Genomic DNA, 18,084 nt, shown 5'->3' with positions numbered 1-18,084 from the left:
ATGACGTACCTTGCCTTGTCGAGGTCGGAGAAGAAGTTTTTACTGTAGACGAGGTGCCACAGGAGGTCCTTGAAGCAGGCATGGTCATGGCTCGCTACCTGAAACATACCAAATAGGCTCTCTTTAGAAAATTAAACAAGGGAAACTACAGTGACATACCAGAGCCGAACATTTAACCAAGATCCTGTATAAATGCAAAAGGGTAGATACCAAATAAACACCAAACAAGTGACGAAATGCTAAAGTACAAAACAAAAACCAATATATCATAATTCGTTCATTTTTAGGAAACCGTCTAAGCTGAGGCAGTGAAAAGAAAAGAAATAAATCATTGGGATTTCAAGCAGTCTTTGAGCTCTCATCCTCACACTTGGCTTGTAGGCCAGCCTTACCAACGTGCATAATTATGCCTAGATGTGAAATATTAACTAACACACACTGGTATGCTACTGAATCAAAATCACTTGTACACGTTAATTGACTAAAACTGTGTTGAAAGTATTCAATATATTGACTGATTCTTATTTTAATAAGTGCATTGATATTCATTAAGGAGGAACTGCAATCAAAATGATATTGTACGATAAAATAGTATCGTCATAATACCAGTGGTTTTACTGAACTGCATACATAGCATGTTTGCGTGTTTCAGGTTTTGGCTATTAAGTCACATCGTATAAATCTTATTTCGGCTTCATTCAAATAAAGAAATAAATAAAGTTTGTTGTCAGACAATTATTTTGAGTGGTTTAATTAAAACACTTACCACACGCAGTAAATCATTGCAAGGACCAGGATTTTGCGGAGATTTACATACATTATCATGGCATAAGAAGTTATTACCCCTGCTGACGATATGAGTGCTGTTATGAATGGACTCCGTTATTTTATGGCGTTTTTCAATCAGATTAATGATAGCAGTTAAAAGGCTCGGGGTCTATGACAAATAGCCAGCATGTTGCAATCGTGGTAATCATATTCACAAAACCATCTCAATCTCCAATGCAATGACCTCCCTTTACAAGCAGAGAATATCTCTCCGTTCCGAACGAACAAATGCTGGACTGCAGCTTTATTGTTTTAAAAAACGTCTATGCAATGTTTTATAGAAGTTTCTGTACATTATTTTGTTTTCAAAGATATTGGTGTGGTCATATCACGTGATACACGTGAGGGTTGTGATTGGAGTTTGAAATCATGACGTGATTTACGTGAGGGCAGTGATTAGAGTTTGAAATCACCACGTGATATACGTGAGGGCAGTGAATGGAGTTTGAAGTCATCACGTGATATAGGTGAGGGCAGAGATTGGAGTTTTAAGTCATCACGTGATATACGTGAGGGCAATGATTGGAGTTTCAAGTCATCACGTGATATACGTGAGAGCAGTGATTGGAGTTTCAAGTCATCACGTGATATACGTGAGAGCAATGATTGGAGTTTCAAGTCATCACGTGATATACGTGAGAGCAGTGATTGGGGTTTGAAGTCATCAAGTGATATACGTGAGGGCAGTGATTGGGGTTTGAAGTCATCAGGTGATATACGTGAGGGCAGTGATTGGGGTTTGAAGTCATCAGGTGATATACGTGAGGGCAGTGATTGGGGTTTGAAGTCATCAGGTGATATACGTGAGGGCAGTGATTGGGGTTTCAAGTCATCAGGTGATATAGGTGAGGGCAGAGATTGGAGTTTTAAGTCATCACGTGATATACGTGAGGGCAATGATTGGAGTTTCAAGTCATCACGTGATATACGTGAGAGCAGTGATTGGAGTTTCAAGTCATCACGTGATATACGTGAGAGCAATGATTGGAGTTTCAAGTCATCACGTGATATACGTGAGAGCAGTGATTGGGGTTTGAAGTCATCAAGTGATATACGTGAGGGCAGTGATTGGGGTTTGAAGTCATCAGGTGATATACGTGAGGGCAGTGATTGGGGTTTCAAGTCATCAGGTGATATACGTGAGAGCAGTGATTGGGGTTTGAAGTCATCAGGTGATATACGTGAGGGCAGTGATTGGGGTTTCAAGTCATCAGGTGATATACGTGAGGGCAGTGATTGGGGTTTCAAGTCATCAGGTGATATACGTGAGGGCAGTGATTGGGGTTTCAAGTCATCAGGTGATATACGTGAGGGCAGTGATTGGGGTTTGAAGTCATCAGGTGATATACGTGAGGGCAGTGATTGGGGTTTGAAGTCATCAGGTGATATACGTGAGGGCAGTGATTGGGGTTTGAAGTCATCAGGTGATATACGTGAGGGCAGTGATTGGGGTTTCAAGTCATCAGGTGATATACGTGAGGGCAGTGATTGGGGTTTGAAGTCATCAGGTGATATACGTGAGGGCAGTGATTGGGGTTTCAAGTCATCAGGTGATATACGTGAGGGCAGTGATTGGGGTTTGAAGTCATCAAGTGATATACGTGAGGGCAGTGATTGGGGTTTGAAGTCATCAGGTGATATACGTGAGGGCAGTGATTGGGGTTTCAAGTCATCAGGTGATATACGTGAGGGCAGTGATTGGGGTTTGAAGTCATCAGGTGATATACGTGAGGGCAGTGATTGGGGTTTCAAGTCATCAAGTGATATACGTGAGGGCAGTGATTGGGGTTTGAAGTCATCAGGTGATATACGTGAGGGCAGTGATTGGAGTTTCAAGTCATCAGGTGATATACGTGAGGGCAGTGATTGGGGTTTGAAGTCATCAGGTGATATACGTGAGGGCAGTGATTGGGGTTTCAAGTCATCAGGTGATATACGTGAGGGCAGTGATTGTTGTTTGAAGTCATCAGGTGATATACGTGAGGGCAGTGATTGTGGTTTGAAGTCATCACATGATATACGTGAGGGCATAATTAGGGTTTAAAGTCATCACGTGATATACGTGAGGGCAGTGATTGGGGTTTGAAGTCATCAGGTGATATACGTGAGGGCAGTGATTGTTGTTTGAAGTCATCACGTGATATACGTGAGGGCATAATTAGGGTTTGAAGTCATCAGGTGATATACGTGAGGGCAGTGATTGTTGTTTAAAGTCATCACGTGATATACGTGAGGGCATAATTAGGGTTTAAAGTCATCACGTGATATACGTGAGGGCATAATTAGGGTTTAAAGTCATCACGTGATATACGTGAGAGCAGTGATTGGAGTTTCAAGTCATCACGTGATATACGTGAGAGCAATGATTGGAGTTTGAAATCATCACGTGATATACGTGATTGGAGTTTAAAATCATGACGTGATATACGTGATTGAAGTTTGAAATCATCACGTGATATACGTGATTGGAGTTTGAAATCATCACGTGATATACGTGATTGGAGTTTGAAATCATGACGTGATATACGTTAGGGCAGAGATTTGGCTTTGAAAAAATCACGTGATAGACGTGTGGACAGTGATTTGAGTTCGTAACAGCATATGCATGGGTACGTCATTGGATTTTAGTTTATTTAGACGAAAAATGGTAATGGTAAGAACAATTCGTATTGCTTTACAGTTAGGTTAAGTTGCTTAACTGTTAGCGTGTGAAGACGAAATCAACCATGCAGATAAAATACAAGATTCAATACGTTCATTGTTTAAGCTTGTTCCAAGAACGATTTAACGAATTCTTATTTGCCAGACTAAAAATAAATCACAACTACGATCAAAATCTGCGCAAATGATCATGATTTATTTGACGGAAATGCAGTATCACAAAACATAATCCATCAAGTGTATTTACAAATCCGCTAATAACCCATAGGATCGCTTTACATGTTCCGTTACTGGTTATAGATGGTAAAACATAGATCTGTCACTGTATGATAAATGATGGATTGTACGAAATACGAGCAATGCTGCAGGAATAGTGTTGCTGTATTCAAACACGAAGTTTACAAGTTTCATCATAATGTCGATCTTTTAAAGCTATACTGTATACATATTTCATATGTCGGTAGAATACAATGCAAGAGGGTGCAATGAGGTTGGACAGATGTTTGTAAATTATTCAGACTTTAAGCGTTTGGGCATTTTCCAAGCTACCTAACCTGTATAACGCCAATTCAGACCGATGAAATATCCGTCATCTCCTGGGATATTTCGATGATCCGCTCATTTCTTATATTCCCATCATCTTAAATAGCTTAAATGTAAGCATTCTGCGTGGTGAATGTTCAATTAAATGATAGGAAGGCAGCATGACAGTGGCACAACTCAAGTACATAATGAGGCGGTTTTGTTTGTTCGATATTTGAACAAGACTCTCCTGGCCCCAATATCACGAAAAAAAACTTAAGTAAAATCTCGATCTCAGTCTCAACTCATTTAACCTCCTAACATCAAAAGTTAATTAAAACTTACAGATGATTTTACACCTTAAAAAAGCATTATATCATGTAAAATGTTGATTTTTGCCTTTGGTCAAGATATCAAGGGAATAATAATCTACAACCAAAACTGATTGGGTACAATTTGTTTTTGACAATTGGTTAGGTTTTTTTGCCCTGGAATTAAGTTTCTTTGTGATACTGACAAAATATTTTTATCAACACATTCCATGAGAATCTACGTTTAAAAAAGTATTTTCTTTTCCTTCATCTTTTACAGTCTTTTTTGGTTTAGATTGCTTTAACATTCATAGCATCTCAACTATTATTTGTAAATAACTTAGCTGCATTCTTTAAACGTGAATGTAAATTGGTATTATGTAATGTCATACTATGTTATGTAAAATGAAAACATATTGTTGAATAAATTAAAATTTTGAAAAAAAAAAAAAAAAAAAAAAAAAAAACTTTTAAAAAAGTATTAAACATTCTAGATTTTAAATCATATTATGCTTTCATCTCGTAAAATTAGTTGAGACTGAGATTTGACTGGGATATTTCCATGTTCTGCTCATTTATTATATTCAAATAATCTTAAATAGCTTAAATGTAAGCATTCTGCGTGATGAATGTTCAATTAAATGATAGGAAGGCAGCGTGACAGTGGCGGAAATGGCAGAACTTAAGTACATAATGAGACGGTTTTGTTTGTTCGGTACTTTCCATCTGATAATGATATTTGAACAATACGACCCAATAAGCATCGAGTAGGAGAAAGAAGGTACAACCAGTGATCTCTTTTATTAATTTAATTAATTTAAATGTTCGCGTTTTAATGTATTGCTTCGATGATAATGTTCATGTTCATTGTTTGTATTTTTGTATGTATATGCTATTGGTTTGTAAGCACCCGAACGCATTATTGAAATAAATGGTAAAATGGATCCCATCGTGTCTTGTTTAACTTTTGCCTGCTGTTTTTTAATGAAGACGATCAAACATTTATAAACTACAAGGCATACAAAAGAACAGGTATTTGAAACGTGAAAAAATACTTTCCACCTTTAATAGTTAAGCAGCTATAGAAAACCTTTGTAAAATAGAGACGTAGACAATATCTTAAATGTTCTTAATAAACGTTATTAAAGCTGCACTCTCACAGGTTGAGGATTCTGACATTTTGTTTTGTCTTTGAATGAGCCATTTTTAGCATATAATTATGTTGTAACCTAGTGATATAAGACTGCTTACAAAAGAACAAATCGCAGTTTTCATATTTACGTTCGAAAACTGATGTGTTTGGGCATATAGCGTTACTGACGTTAATATAGTTAAAATAGTTTCTCATCTATTATGAATTATCTAATATGACACATTTGATGGCATCAAATACAGCTGAATCTGATTTAAAAAATAAATGAAAAGTCAAAACCGTCAAAATGTGAAAGTTCAGCTTTAACGCCACTACTCGTAGCCATCTCATTTCCACTTCATTCCACTTTTCTATATAAATTAAGTGTTTTGCCAGACAATTATTTCAAATGATTTCATTAAAACACCATTCGCAGTAAGCCATTAGAAAAGCGATGATTTTCATGAGATAAACAGACCTTTTCCTAGCATTTGATGTAATAACACTGCCGACAAAACGGGTTATCTAATTTGTCGTCTGCTCCTTACCCAGTATTATGTATACAATGCTCTTATTTTATGGCGATTTCCAATCAGATAATTGTAAGTAGTTATATAAGTTGAATAATAGGATCGGGGTCTCTGAAATAAATTAGCAAGAACCTGGTGATGTGACGGTAAAGTGATGTCCAAACTATTTATGGACATGTCGAAGGACAAAGTGTATTGACGTACGTACAGCGATGATCGAACTAGAAGTTTAAGCGGTGGATCCAGAATTTGACGTTAGATGGGGCGTAACTTATTCTTTCGACTTGCGCCCCTTCCACAAAACCGAAATGTAATTGGTGTAAAGTGTTGGGGGGGGGGGGGGGGGGGAGGGCACTCCCCTAAGAAAATTTGAATACTTTTTAGTCTGAAATGGTGCATTTTGGGCGTATTTTATTATTTTGAAAAGTAATCAAGGACGATTTTAGGGAAGGCGCCGGGTGTGCCCCTCCCCTGGCTTCGCTAGTGAGTTAAAGTTTGGTTTACAAAAGAGCTGCCAAAAGGTAAAACTAAAGCTAGAGGCATAAAAGAAACGTATCAATTTTAATGCATTATTATGTTTCAGTGATTTGACTTATATGATTTATAAACAGTTTTTTTTTTATAAATATATGGTCCTTTTTAATCGATGAATTTGTGCCCACGCTTTTGATTGAATAACCCATTTATTAAGGTTTATACGTTTTATCAGTAAAATCATATACATTTGTTTTGAGTATTAAAGTCAACTGAATTAAACATAATAATGCATTAAAATTAAATCGTTTCTTTTGTGTATTTACTAAACATTGTACCTTTAAAGCTGCACTCTCACAGATTTACCGTTTTTACAACTTTTTTATTTTTTGTCTTGGAAAGAACAAATTTTTGCGTAAATATCTGCAAACCAGTGATAAAAGATTGCTGACAAAAGACCAGATCGTAGATTTTCATATTTCTGTTCGAAAATTAATGTTTTATGGCATAAAACTTAAATAGAAAAATCTGCTATCTAATTTTTTGTTATCAGTTTTATATAACAGCAGCCATTTGTATATAACTTGGATAAGTTGTCCAAAGGTTATGTTTCGGCTAGTGAACACTTTTCAATGATTTGATTGGTTAGAAAAAATTATTGGAAAGATATTGACCAATCGATAAACATTTCGGATAACTTTGACCAAACCAAAAAGATAACCGGTTTTATACAATTGGCTGCTGGTGTCCATGCATTTTTGCAAACAAATGGCTCGTTTCAAGACAAAAAAAATAAATAAAAAAGTTGTTAAAATGTTCAATCTGAGAGTGCAGCTTTAAAGGAGATAGCGGAGAAAAAAGATAATGCTGCTATATTATAATATTCTATGCGTTGATTGGTTGATTAAGTTCCAATTGTACCAAAGTTCCAAACTGCACCATGCTAAAACCATGAAGTTTTCGCAAAAGTCTGGTGGAATCGTGAAGACTTCATTAGTAGTGTACATATCAGGAAATTGAAGTACTAGAACTTTATAATGAAAACCGGTACAAATTGCCCTGATTCCTCTGACAGTAAGGCAGTCCCACATGATCGAATCCATCAAGTTTATTTACAAATCAGCTAATTATCGCTTCGAATGGGATTGATTCACATATTTCGTTTCGTTGTTAAGATGCTGGTTAATCATATTTGATAAATACATACATCTTATTTTTAAATTATGGATTGAGCAAAAGGCAACAATATGTGATCAATGCGGTATTTAACTCAATTGAGTTTTATTATAAAAAAATGCATTTGATTTACGTACTAACAGATAAAAAATATAAACGATATTTGGGCGTTTTTTTAAATGTGGAATATGTGGCCACGTAGCCACTATGTAAAAGAAACATATCTGTACTATATACTATGCACTTTTGCTCATTAAAGACAAATGAGTTAAACTTGATAATGCATTAAAATTAAAATTAAATATTTTTGCATTCACCTATAATATGCGTCATTAAAAGCCACTTTGTAACGTGTCCTATTAATTAAGTTCACATTATTTTATAGCAAATATATAAGATGTAAACGATTTGTTTAATTTCACCGATTTGCATCTATAATTAATAATAATAATAATTATAATCTGATATTGATTATTATAAATGACCTATCGAATGAGATATTAATTCCATGTGTATTAACACCATTATATACATATACATACTGAAAGCATTTCAAAAGAATATTGTTAACCTATATTTTTGCCATGAACTTCACAAATGCTATTTCATTTTATTTCAGGCATCTATTTATACAGTAATCTTTCTATTTGTACTTTCCACACTCTATGACCAATCGCCATGTATAATAGTATATGCATAAGATACACTCTATCAATAATCAAGGGTTATTTGTGACTTATATCATTGTACATATTGTGTTAACTGTTTAAAAAGAAATAAACGTTGATCTGAGCTGATATTCAATATTCGTCTTAAGAAAATCTTAGGATCATACATCACTGGCTTCATTCACTCTTTTGCTCAGTTATCAATAACAAAAAAAATCCGATTAGCTACATCGTTCTAAGATTCAATTAAAACCAAAATTGAATACCAGCCCTATTCTGTTATGTTCCATTCATCAAATCTTCACTTCATTCCAACTATGAGATTAATCAATTGTGATGCCACAAAATTATTTCAAGTGATTTTATTAAAACACCATTCGCCGTGCACCATTAGCTGAACGATGATTTTCATGAGATTCACAGACCTTTTCCTGGCATTAGATGTAATTACGCTGCCAACGAAATTGGTTATCTAATTTGTCTTTTGCTTCTTATGTTATGAAATGAATAGCGTCTTCTTATTTTATGACGTTTTCCAATCAGATTAATGTAAGTAGTTATAAAACTTGTGAAATAGGATCAGGGGTCTCTTATAGAACGTGCTGATGTATTATTTAAAGGTTCTCGCTCATGTTTTTGGACCAAAAGTAAGTTTTCCCGGTAATGCAGCTGAAATCACTTATTTTATCATTATTTCACTCTTAGATATCGAAATCACAAAAAAATACAGTCATAATATAAGAAGTATTTTGGAAATAGTGGAGTGAAACCCACGACGGTAAAGTCAAAAACAATGAGAGGCCGGCGCCTAAACCACAAGGCCACTGGGACTTTAACAAATAGTCTATATTTTGACTTCTTAAGAATACGTTGATAACATCACGTGGTAATGTCAGTCTACCAATCAAGAAAGCAACAAAAAGCTAAAAATAAGAGATTATTAGCGTTGTCAACGTAAATGAAAATTGTCTCCAAAGACGATTTTTGAGCAAATATTAATATTTGCTGAAGGGTTCCAGCTTTCGGTTTATTAGTTTTGAAACTCCTATTGACTTTACGCATTTTATTTCGGCCTTAAAAAAAGGTGCACTTTACAAAACATGAGCGAATACCTTTAAGTGATGACCACAGGACCATTGGTAAGTACACGTCTCATGATAAAATAAGTTTAACTGCATTGGCATACTCAACTCAACTCAACTTTGTTAATTGCATGAAACATATATACACCAATGTTAAGTATTGGCATAGGTACAGTGATTTTAGCTTTGTTTTACATTAGAGTTGCCGAACGGTCGACTCAAAGGAGTAGACGTAAACAAAAAACATAATGCTGAAAGATTACAAAACAAGGGCCCTGTTCTGTTTTGAGTGATATGAGAGCGTTAGAAAACTTGGCTGACTCGCCAACTGGAACATTGCAACCAACGTTGAAGTGCTGACATCAAGTACATATATGATGTGCACAAGTTTCACATGAGGACAGACGGGGAGGGGTTTTGGGATATTAACGTTTTACAACTAGACACCAAAACCTTATTATTCAAAATAACCATTTTTTAAATGCATACGTATGTGCAAATCTTTCGATGTCGAATTTGAAGAGGTCTGATTATTCTTGACAGAATCATCAATTTCGTTAGTGTTCAATATGACTGAAGTGGGACATTGCTGTGGGCAGTCGGAACTCCTCGTCCATTTTCCATCGAAAACAAGTCTGTTGTATGCCGGTACATCAGGAGAAGTTCGTGAGTTTTTTTTTAATAATAGTATTTGTTAATTGTAGCGCTTTAATTAACGTTTACTTTGTATAACTAAATTTTAAATGATTGCCAGTAACTGGCATTATTTCTTAAATAATGAAGATTCATAAGAGTGACGTCACTACGTTTGACTGCTAAATTGAAATTACTATGCGATATACTTGCTGCATAGTCAAATGTAAAGATTGCTGACATTGTAAACCGTTCATAGACATCCGAGGTTATTTTCGATGGAAAACGGGATATGAATTCCGAATATTCTGTGGGGATTTTAATGCTCCGCCTGTCCAATCCGGTGCTACGTCAATGAATAGAAAGTTACCGGTAGATGAAATATCTGTCATCTCATGGGACTTACAATAAGTCATGTTCTGCTCATTTCTAATATGCGTATCAGCTTAAATTGCTTAAAGGTAAGCATGCGATGTGATGGCTGTTCAATTAAATGATAAGAAGGCAGCATGGCGGTGGCGAAAGTATCATAACTCAAGTAAATAATGAGACGGGATTGTTTGTACACTACTCAACACCTGATAATAAAATGCATTCGGAGCTCCTCGGCCATTTTTTATCGAAAACAACCTCGGATGTATGCCGGTACATCAGTTGAAATAGTTCGTAAATTTTTTAATTATATCATTAATTAAATGTAGTGTTTAAGAGTTGTATTTACTGATCTAAGTTTAAACTGATTGTCAGTGAAGTGCATTTTTGCAAACATAATTTAGATTCCCAAGAGTTAAGTCTTAAAGTTTAACTGCGAAAAAAATACTACGCGATCTACTTGCAGCGGACTTAAACGTACCGCTTTTTGAGTATGTAAACCGACCAAATACACCCGATGTTTTTTTCGATAAAAATGGTTGACGAGTTCCGAAAGAACAATAAGTGAACAATACGATCTGTACAGGATCGGTTAGGGTGGGGAGGGGGCAAATATGATAAAGGCATTATACAGGCTCCGTGTTTTGTTTGATGTAAAATGGCGAAAACATACTTTAAAAAGTGTGTGTCATAAAGTTAGATATTAAAACCATACATTTGATATTTTATTGCTGTTTACGACAAAGCGCTGGCCAATCATTTTAACAGATGCTAAATTCACAGTTGTTAAGAACGTTTAAAGGCGTTCCGTTTAAACTTTTAACACCGGTTTTAAACTATTATATATACGTTGCCACTTTGAAATGGTGGTAACACTTGTTGCGGTTGTATATTTAAAGAAGACTTATTCTGCCAAATTGGACTATTTGTTTAATGACTTTATGACATAAGTTATTTTCATCTTAGTGGGATTTTTTAACACAGTATGGTCGACTATGTCTTTAAGTTACATATTTTCGCACCCGTAAGCTTTTCAAATTATTCAGACTAAATATACTGGGGGTGACATGTACCTGAAATGTTTAGCGAATGTTAACTCTTTGACGCTTGCATAGAGGATACATGTTTGCTTCAGCGTAATTAATAGTGCGAGATATGTTTCACCGAGTCAGCAGCACAAGTTATATTTCACAAGTGGCGTAGCCACGAATGAAACATTTACAATTGGTGTTCACGAGGCAAAATATATTGCGGTCTTACACTGAAGGATGTAAAATGACATTTAATTGTAAATTTTCAGAAAAGCGCGCCTACTTGTATGCGAACATAGCCTCATTTCGGAAATGACGTCATTGGAATTATCTCCATGCCCTTGCGTATATGGGAGTGAGAACGGGCTTAAATTTCAAGACAGTGACAAATTATCAAAATGTTATTTCAATGTTTGAAAAAGTGAAATCTCAATTCTGTTTCACTGATAAATTTCTAAAAACACTACATAATAAAAACAATTTCTCGTATGTTTGAATATATTGTATGAGCTAGCTTTTAAATCATTTGCTAGCTATCAATGGCATGATATTCATTTCAATCCACATACCTTGATTGCATGTTCGTCCACAGTGTTGAGATGCGTTAAGTCCCCGTACAGTTCTGATTTCGTGTAGCCAAGGCGTATGGGTGGAGGAAATCCACGGGTAGTTTTTAAGATGTTCACCGGGTGGAACGTTTCCGGTGCCTCCATTTTAATTGCCGTCTGATCCAAAAGTGTAATCACTGGTCCTCAATGCATTCTCTTCACCTGATGAAATAAATAATACTTTTAAGTGTTCTCCTAAAAAGTTTGTTAAAAAAAGGTTCACACGTTCATCTGCCAAGAAGTGCCATCTTACTAAACAAAATAATCTAGAAACCAAAAAAGCACATCTCCGAATACTTCACATATGTTCCCTCTAATTTCCAGCGTAATTCTAGATTGACCAAGTCTACCGTTATACATCAGTATATTTCCCACACAAAATGCTCTACAGCCATCTAAAATTGTCTCCAATAATCTGACAAATATATCCAAATGTCACGATATATCTGTATCTGCTAAAATAGACTTGAAAATTATCCGGACGTCAAGATGTAAGATGACGACCAAACAGAACGGAAGTTATTATTGTCGTCTGCGTTTTTCGCGTCATGCATTTAAAAAAAGTGTCTAAATACGTTTTATTCATTCAGTATCATGTTGGTAATCGGTGTTCCGATAACTGGTTAGAATCAAGGCTCAAATGCCAATGGTAATGATTTATTTGGAAATAAACCTTATATTGACGTCGGTTATATAAGTGCCAAGAAACTGAAGTATATTGGCTCAAGCGCACGGGAAATTGATGCGAGGGAATGTCTTCTATATCCCCGACCAGTCTGGCAAAGAGCCTTAAATGGAAATTCGTATAACGAGAAAATGTCATTTTGATTAGGAGCTAAGTATGATGTGGTTTTGATGATGAGGAACAAACTAGATCCACTCGCAGAAACGGCTTAGTGCTTCAAGTAGACACGAACATTGTAATACGATATTGCCGAGTAATACATCAAATCTATTGATGATATGGTTTACCGGATTTCAAACTCAAAATATTTCTTTTAAAATAAAAAAGTTATAAATCAAAACTAAAACATTATAATGCCAAAAAATGTGAAAAGTTATTGATTTTTTTTAAAAATATACACTTTGTACTGATTACATATGTTTGAATATATAGACAGTAAAAAGTGCATATTTATGAAATAAATCAATAATTGTTTACATTTTTGGCATCATTTTTTTTTTGTTTTGAGTTACAAGATTTCATTTTATTTAAAAAAAAATAATAATTTGAGTCTGAAAATCGGGTACAAATGTGTTTTCACTACAGTTTTTAATGATGGTGTTTTGAAGGTACATGTATATTGCGTTACTTGAGACACAGAACAATATTTGAAACAAGAATGCTCGGACGGTCCTGGAACGCTCACCTATGCCAAGGGGCATAGCCTTACGAAAACAGGAAATCATTTGAACGGATTTGGTGCCCATCATCATCATCATCATCATCATCATCATCATCATCACCATCACCATCATCATCATCATCATCATCATCATCATCATCACCATCATCATCATCATCATCATCATCATCATCATCACCATCATCATCATCATCATCATCATCATCATCATCATCATCATCATCACCACCACCACCATCGTCAAGACAAAATTATTCGACATTATTCCTCTATGTCCAACGATACTGATAAATAATAATTCTTTCGCATAATTGTCACCTGTTTTGCCTAAGAGGGTAAATTTGGCTGACTGTACAATTCGACGTTAACACGTGAAATAACGAGGTTTTAATGAGATATGCAGATTCTTACATCGCACGTAATATCGTAATACATTTTCCCCCAAAGAAATGGGCCGTTAAAAAACTGCTTCTGAAGATGCAAATATTACAAAATCATGTCTGCTGGCGTAAAACAAATTAATCATACTTTTGTCTCGGAAATGATGTTATAGGCACGCGCAAGACAAATTTGAAATAATTATTCAAATAATAGTGCATCCACATATACACTACAACAAAAAGCTTTTTGTTACGAGGAAACATTCCCATCAGTCATATGTTTTTGAGTAACAAATGTTTAATAAACATAATGGGCACTTTCAATGACAGCCGCTTCACGTGTTACATAGGTGAATATTCCTCGAGTTTCTTCATACAGTCGAATCCCGTTGGCTCGAACTCACAAGAACCGACAAAAATACCTCGAGCCTCAAAAACTTCGAGCCAAGCGGGATTGTTTACCCCATTATAAATAAATCGCTCCTTTACATCTGGTTCGAGCCAACGAGGAATTTGAGCCAAGCGAGTTCGAGGCAACGGGGTTCGACTGTATTTGTTCTTCCAAAAGTTTACAACGAAACCTACATTTTCATCGAAAAAACAAACCTCCGATGTATGCCGGTACATCAGTAAAAGTCGTTCGTAAAATTTTAAATAATAGTGATAATTAATTGTAATGTTTTAACGTTTGTTTTGTTTATTTTAGTTTAAATTGATTGCCAGTTAAGAGTATTATTTCATAAATATATAAGATTTCCAATAGTAAAGTCATAAATTGAAATTACTACGCGTTCAACTTGCAGCGTAGTTAAATGTAAAGAATTCTAACATTGTAAACCGCTCACATACATCCGAGTTTGTTTTTGATGAAAAATAGCCGAGGTGTTCCGACTGCCTACATTTCAAGCCCATGAATTCACCTATCGACATCCAATGATAATCCAATAATGGCCGGTTGCTTAACTTTCCTGAACTAAAAAGGAAAATACCCAATGTAGTTTTACTGTAAGCTATTGAAATATAAATCTAGATTGGTAAAACTGGCCAGTTTTATAGCTAAAACATGCCGTCATAATTTGGTTACCCGCATGCAGAGAAACGTTCTAATTAATTTTATTAGAACACATTATGTAAATTCTTAATGACTAATTGATGGTATAAACAATCTGTTCTAGCTGTTACATAAAGCAGTGATCACAAGATTAAAAATCATAATATAAATGATCACATGCTTCACATATCTTGTGAACATGATGCTGATAACGAAGCATAGGATTGTTTAAAAATGTAATAATCGTGACCACATGTGATAGAAAAGTCGAAACTCGCTATGTCGAAGTCGTTTGGACCTCGGGAAATACTTCGAGAAAACGAACATTCGATTTAACCGGAATACAAAAAATAATAATAACTAAACAGGAAAAAATCGAAACAAGTTCGACATAAGAAGAACATTGAGATAACATAGTTCGACATAACGAGTTTCGACTGCATTAGTTTTTGTAAGGTACAACACAACGCTAACACTTATATTTCAAAATCTGCCCTATACAACACCTCATTGTCCGGACTTAGCGAATGCCTGAAAGCTATATCTTAAGGCTCATTAATTCTTTGCTCCCATTTCACCTCCTTATTCCACCTCCTCTCCTAACTCTATTATATGTATTTGATGTATTTTTTCTTCATACCTCAAAATTGTACAATGTACATGCTTGTCATATGATATATCCCTGCTCGTGACAAATTGAACATATTTTACTTAACATTTGTTGGTCCATCCTCAATGTTAATTTAAACAATATTTAATAAATTTAATGTGTAAAACACTGATTTTTAGTAGTGATCATTTATACTTTTCGTGTCTCACATTCAAATTGAATTAATCTTTTAATCATGTAATGAGAAATACGTTTTTGTTCAAATTACTAAATAAATGTGTTGAATGAAATCCAGTTTTGACTGTCTTTTTTCTAGGTCGGCACATTCGTCTGATGTGCTTTCTTTCAATATGCAAGGTGTTAAAGGCACAATCAAGGAAATGCAGACTGAAATCTTACCATTACTCTCCCATACCCACAACCACATATGTGTTCGTAAAACCACAATAAAAACACTTTGCACCATAAGAATGTTAAATGCTGAAAATCTGCACAGGGCGCTTTTTACATCTGTGATTACTCTCTATGATAAAATCAAGATGCATTTAATTCAACTGACAAATTTACATGATTTAGAGATTTCCAAGAAACTAATAAAAACAAGCACACCACCTGTATGTTCTGGAAAGTAAGGCTCAATTAATCATAACATCATATACTGACCAATTAAAATTTCAAAATTTCCACGTGCACTGTAATTATTACCAATACAAGATACATATTCCCATCGTATCCAGACCTGTTCACCCAAAAACACAACATTCCACATAAACTAGAATATTAACCCGAAAGATAAACAACTCATACTCATAAAGGGGCTTATCAGTAACTTCATGAACTGCTCATTTAGGTTCGCGAGCATATCTACACGAAGAGGAAGCACAGGTTAGAGATCAGAAACATGAGAAACTAGATGTTTGCTCTAAACACGAGCCCGACACATAGTAGTATCTGTTATCACCGTAATTGCGTACATGTTTACATACAACAATGCCTGACATGTATAACTTAATTTAAACTATTAAGTAAAGTTTATTGAGAGCAAATACTTATTTTGGCCATTTTACTAAACACGAGATGAGTTCCACCCGGGTTCAACATGGAGTTGTTTTTTTATTTAATTACAAAACATCTGAAATTACCAGAGTTATCGAAATGTGTGGAACGATTATATGTCTTAAAATAAATCCATTCTACCTTAAAACATAAAGAGATTCAGTGATCAATATCTGCAGATGCTAATATAGTAAGATTGATATGATGCTGCTGCTGGTGCTGCTGCTGCTGCTGCTGCTGCTGCTGCTGCTGATGATGATGATGGTGACGATGATGGTGATGGTGATGACCGACGACGACGACGATGACTCGTCGACGACGATGATGATAATGATGATGATGATGTTCGACGATGATCATTTATCGTCGTGCCAGTAGTAACACAAGATATTTCGGTATTACATTTGCTGAAAATAGCATTACTTACAATGAAATAATTAACTGACCGTTGTAAGTAATTCATGTAAACTGTGAAATGTTATAAGGATTATCTTATGATCGTGGTGCATGTGTAAAAGAACGCCAGCCACCCCATTTCCAAGATCGCAAAATAGCTTAGATTGTACGGTGATGAGTTACAACGAGATACTTAGTGGACAGGCAGTCATCATAGTTGTGTTTACATTTGTACAACACTTATGTTCTCATTAACATGACCACGGGCCTATAAACCTGGTTAGGTCCGTGATATAATATAACATGACTACAAACATTACTACATGCATAGCATAGCTAATTACAAGATAATACATCCGAATTGCTAATTAACCAGATATAACTAGTATCACAGAGAAATACCTCACCAGAAGTGTGTCACTATGTGTAACTATCCAAGAAATTATAACACAGATTTTAGTTTTTCACTTTTAGATTACGAACAAAAATATTCCAAAGTGCCGACATAAATACTCCCAAATCTTTGAAGAAATACTATGTAATCACTCTACCTATGTCAAACCCATTATGTCAGCCAAAAGTGAGTATCGGTAAATCACGGGAGTGACAGTGTAACGGTTGTTTTACACGTGGAACACGTGCTGTACCGCACTAGCTCTTGTTCCGCGTATAAATGAGGACGTGAACCAATATGTACCTGTATCATAAAAGCCATTCACCGTCCGCTATAAGGCTAACATGTCATCACCGTAGTTCAAGAACTCAATATCTGTTTCTATTTCTGTATGCAGTTATACAGTTATTGCACTAGGGTGACGATGTATGCCACACAGGAACAGACATATATCCTAATAATCCATTTATCTGGCAGAGGTGTCTTCAATGTACCAGTCTATTTTTCTTTATCTATTACTCAGGATTTGTGAGTGAAAACTGATTTTCTAGCTTCTAACGATGTTTCTTTCACGAAAAGAAGCTTTTTTTAGCATCAGGATCGATTATTGAGCATTACCATACCTCATAGAGTGTACAATCAAACCTCGTTGGGTCGAATTCGTTTAGCTCGAATTCCTTGTTGGCTCGAACTGGTTATATTTAAAGGTGTTATTTCTTTACACTGAAGGTAAGAATGGGTTTCGACTGTATTGCAGAGACATATTTTGCTTTCCAAATGGGAAACACCAACAATTTTATCT

At 35.3% G+C, this 18,084-nt stretch overlaps 1 protein-coding gene across 10 annotated transcripts in view; it reads right to left on the bottom strand.

Annotated features, from left to right (window-relative positions):
• The window catches only part of LOC128212040 (uncharacterized), a 125,274-nt gene that overhangs the window by 49,045 nt on the left and 58,145 nt on the right, over nucleotides 1-18,084 (bottom strand). For all 10 annotated transcript variants that reach the window (XM_052917275.1, XM_052917280.1, XM_052917276.1 and 7 more), the window contains exons 2-3: nucleotides 11,990-12,190; nucleotides 10-98 (exon numbers count right to left, since the gene is read on the bottom strand). In XM_052917275.1, the coding sequence (XP_052773235.1) occupies nucleotides 10-98; nucleotides 11,990-12,133 (233 nt within the window). In that variant the 5' untranslated portion in view covers nucleotides 12,134-12,190. The remainder of the gene's footprint in view (nucleotides 1-9; nucleotides 99-11,989; nucleotides 12,191-18,084) is intronic.

Source organism: Mya arenaria, chromosome 12 (genome assembly GCF_026914265.1).
Source record: "Mya arenaria isolate MELC-2E11 chromosome 12, ASM2691426v1".
In the NCBI taxonomy this organism is placed as follows: Eukaryota; Metazoa; Mollusca; class Bivalvia; order Myida; family Myidae; genus Mya; species Mya arenaria.
This window is presented reverse-complemented; position numbering and strand designations above follow the sequence as displayed.